This window comes from Tupaia chinensis, unplaced genomic scaffold (assembly GCF_000334495.1).
Source record: "Tupaia chinensis unplaced genomic scaffold, TupChi_1.0 Scaffold142652_1, whole genome shotgun sequence".
NCBI classification, from domain to species: Eukaryota; Metazoa; Chordata; class Mammalia; order Scandentia; family Tupaiidae; genus Tupaia; species Tupaia belangeri.
This window is the reverse complement of record NW_006202498.1, coordinates 242,171-245,293: the sequence shown is the minus strand read 5'-3', so window position 1 is coordinate 245,293 and position 3,123 is coordinate 242,171. Positions and strand designations below refer to the sequence as shown.

Sequence of the window (3,123 nt, the reverse complement as noted above, 5' to 3'; positions counted from 1 at the left end):
GTCTGTAGACTTGTGGTAAATAACTTTGTTGTGCATAAATTCCATTTAATGGTATTTTGTTATATCAATGAAACTGGAGTAAGACATGAGCTCTCAGCATAAGTTTCATCCACTAGGAGCTCTGAAGCTGAGATAGCTCTTCAGAGTTGGCCCAAATTGAAATGAGAAGGCTGGAAGTTTACAGTCCTACATGCAACTAAGCATTAGATATGGGCTAACCTGAGAAGGTAGTATTGCTTTACACTAAATGATTCTCTTCAGCAGAAGCAGTACTTAAACACAGCTGATGGATGAATAATATCAGCTGATAATCTTCCCATCAGCTGGAGAACAATTCCCGTATTTTGAAAAAGAGAGTCTGGATGACACATCAACAGCTTCTCAAAAAGACAAGAAAAAGATATAGGACATCACCACTCTGCGAAAATGTTTTGCTTAGAAACCATGTTCAAATTCCTCTTAAGGGAGATTTTTCTCTCACTTCATTTAGCAAAATTATTGATAGGATGATAAGAAGTCTGTCTATTCCATGATGTCTTTCTTTCTCTACTTCCAATTTAAATGTCATTTTTCATAATATGTTTTTAAATGTCACTTACCTAGATTAAAAACCAATCTGCAAAACAAAGTTCAGAAAAAAGTATTTAGAAGATAAATATGATCTAAGAATAGAAAGTCTATGACATTATCCAAATGTTTGTGACAGGAAAGGGTCATGATTTACAGAAAATAGTTTCAAGTGAACAGAAGTAACTGAGAAGGGAGTTAAATATCCATATTTTAATTTAAAAAAAGAAAATAAAGGAGGACTTTAAGTCAAAAAAAAATAAAGGCAAGGGAAACCAAATGGACGTATTACAACAATGTTTAGATAAATCGGAGTAGATATTTCTGTTGCCTCTGTTTTGACACAATGCTGCCTTCTCATACTTGAAACTCCTTAACTGTAACTTCCTCTTACCTTAGAAGCAATGCCTAATTATGATCCTGTAATTTTATTATGCTCACATGCAGTATAAGATTATGTACCATTTCCTTTTTTCCTTTATCACTTGCTTTTCATATCTCTACTTTCGATTCTACAGTTACTCTGACTGTGAAGTTTATCAGTTAAAATTTAACTACTTAAATGATTTTTTCCTTTATATAAGAGGTACTTTAGAAGTTACAAAAGTTTCTGAAGAAAGGATCCATTTTACCAGGATGTCTAAGGTATGGACCTCTTTTCTTCTGCTCATACAGTTGTGTTGTTACTTCAGCTGTGGGTCCTGTGGGAAAGTGCTCGTGTGGCCGATGGAATACAGTCATTGGATCAACTTAAAGACGATACTGGATGAACTTGCTCAGAGAGGCCATGAAGTGACTGTGCTGACATCTTCAGCGTCCATCCTCGTGGATCCCAGCAAACCATCTGCAATTAACTTCGAGGTTTATCCTACGTCCCTTACTAAGGCTGAATTTGATTTCCGTTTTATGAAATGGATTAAGATATGGGTATATGAGTTATCAGGGAGTACACTGTGGGCATATAATTCAAAGATGCAAAGCATATATTATGAGTATTCTGATACTGCTCTTGAACTTTGTCAGGATGCAATTTTAAACAAGAAACTTATAAAGAAACTGAAAGAATCGAGATTTGATGTTGTTGTCGGAGATGTCATTTCTCCTTGTGGTGAGCTGCTATCTGAGCTGCTAAACCTACCTCTGGTCTACAGTCTTCGATTCACTACCGGCAAGACACTTGAAAAATTTTGTGGGGGACTATTATTACCTCCTTCCTATGTACCTGTTGTTTTATCAGAACTTAGTGACAAAATGACATTTATGGAGAGGGTCACAAATATGTTCTATTATCTATTTTTCGACTATGCATTTGAGACCTTTAACACAAAGAAGTGGGATCAATTTTACAGTGAAGTATTAGGTAAGTTAGTGATTAATCATTACATTTTACTTTCCATATGTATAAATTTTCCATTCTTTGTGTGTTTTAGAGTATGCATGTGTTTACCTTTCTCTATATTCCTAAAGGAAATATGTAGTAATTATAAGTATTCTAGTGAACTTAATTATTTTTCTTACTATTGTAGCTAATCAGAAAATTAGTGGTGCATTTATTTTACTTACACATACACATATGTATATAAATTTAGAATAAAAAATAATTTATATTTTTTAGGAATAATGACTAAATGGCAATGTAGCAGTTTTCAGTCAAAATTTATTACTTTACATAGATAGCTTGTGTATTGTAAACTGGAATGTTATTACACACTGAGACCTCCCTCCAGTTTGACATTGTACCATTAAATATTCTTAGTGCTTGCTTATTTAAATTTGTATTTAAAATAAATCATGAATTTTATTTTAAATAAATCATGAATATCTCTGCTACTTATTACTGCATAAACACCCATCCTAAAACTTAAGATTTAAAGCTATCACCATTTTAATTTTACATGATCCTGTGTGTCAGCAGTTTAGGCTGGCCTATCCAGACATTTCTTCTCTGAGTCTTGCTTGGGCTCACTCATTTAGAGGCATTTATCCATCAGTAGAGTTGGGGGGAGTGAGTGAATATAAAAAAAAAAAAAAAAAAACCTTGCTTGTGTATCTTAACCATTCTTAGAAGGTTGTAATAATCACCCTCTATGACTAAAAATGTAGAATGATTTTTAAATTACTAAGGAAATTAAGACACCAGTTATAAAAACATTAGCCTTTCGCTATTGTAGGCTATCATTTGAAGCATACAGCCAAGACCAAAGTCTTCAAGATAATCTGCTAAAAATTCACCAGAGATCTTAGGTTATAGAAAATAAACTATTTGATATGATATCCTGATAAAAGCATGCTAATCAATGTGAAGAAAACAGGGCACAGGTGACAAATAAAGTATAAAACTGGATGATGAGTGGGCTGCAATGGATGGGTCTGTGGGGAATAAAACGCTAAGCACATAATTCAAAATGCAAGTCACTAAAATCAGTGTGCTAAAAATGTACTATTACTCTAAGTCATTAAAAATAGCTCTTAGCTGATATGTCAGGGACAATGTGAAGGAAGCAAAGGGCATCAAATCACAAATAATTGAAGTGGAAAATTAAATTAGTATGAGTG

At 33.5% G+C, this 3,123-nt stretch overlaps 1 protein-coding gene across 3 annotated transcripts in view; it reads left to right on the top strand.

Moving 5' to 3' along the window:
* The first annotated feature begins 1,139 nt into the window (after positions 1-1,139).
* LOC102501792 (UDP-glucuronosyltransferase 2A1) overlaps positions 1,140-3,123 on the top strand; it is a 9,803-nt gene continuing 7,819 nt past the window's right edge. Inside the window, exons 1-2 of one of the 3 annotated variants that reach the window (XM_006163582.3) lie at positions 1,165-1,212; positions 1,591-1,927. In XM_006163582.3, coding sequence (XP_006163644.1) covers positions 1,204-1,212; positions 1,591-1,927 — 346 coding nt within the window. In that variant the 5' untranslated portion in view covers positions 1,165-1,203. Of the gene's footprint in view, positions 1,928-3,123 lie in introns of all 3 variants that reach the window. The other 2 variants (XM_014582157.2, XM_006163581.3) reach the window with 2 other exon arrangements.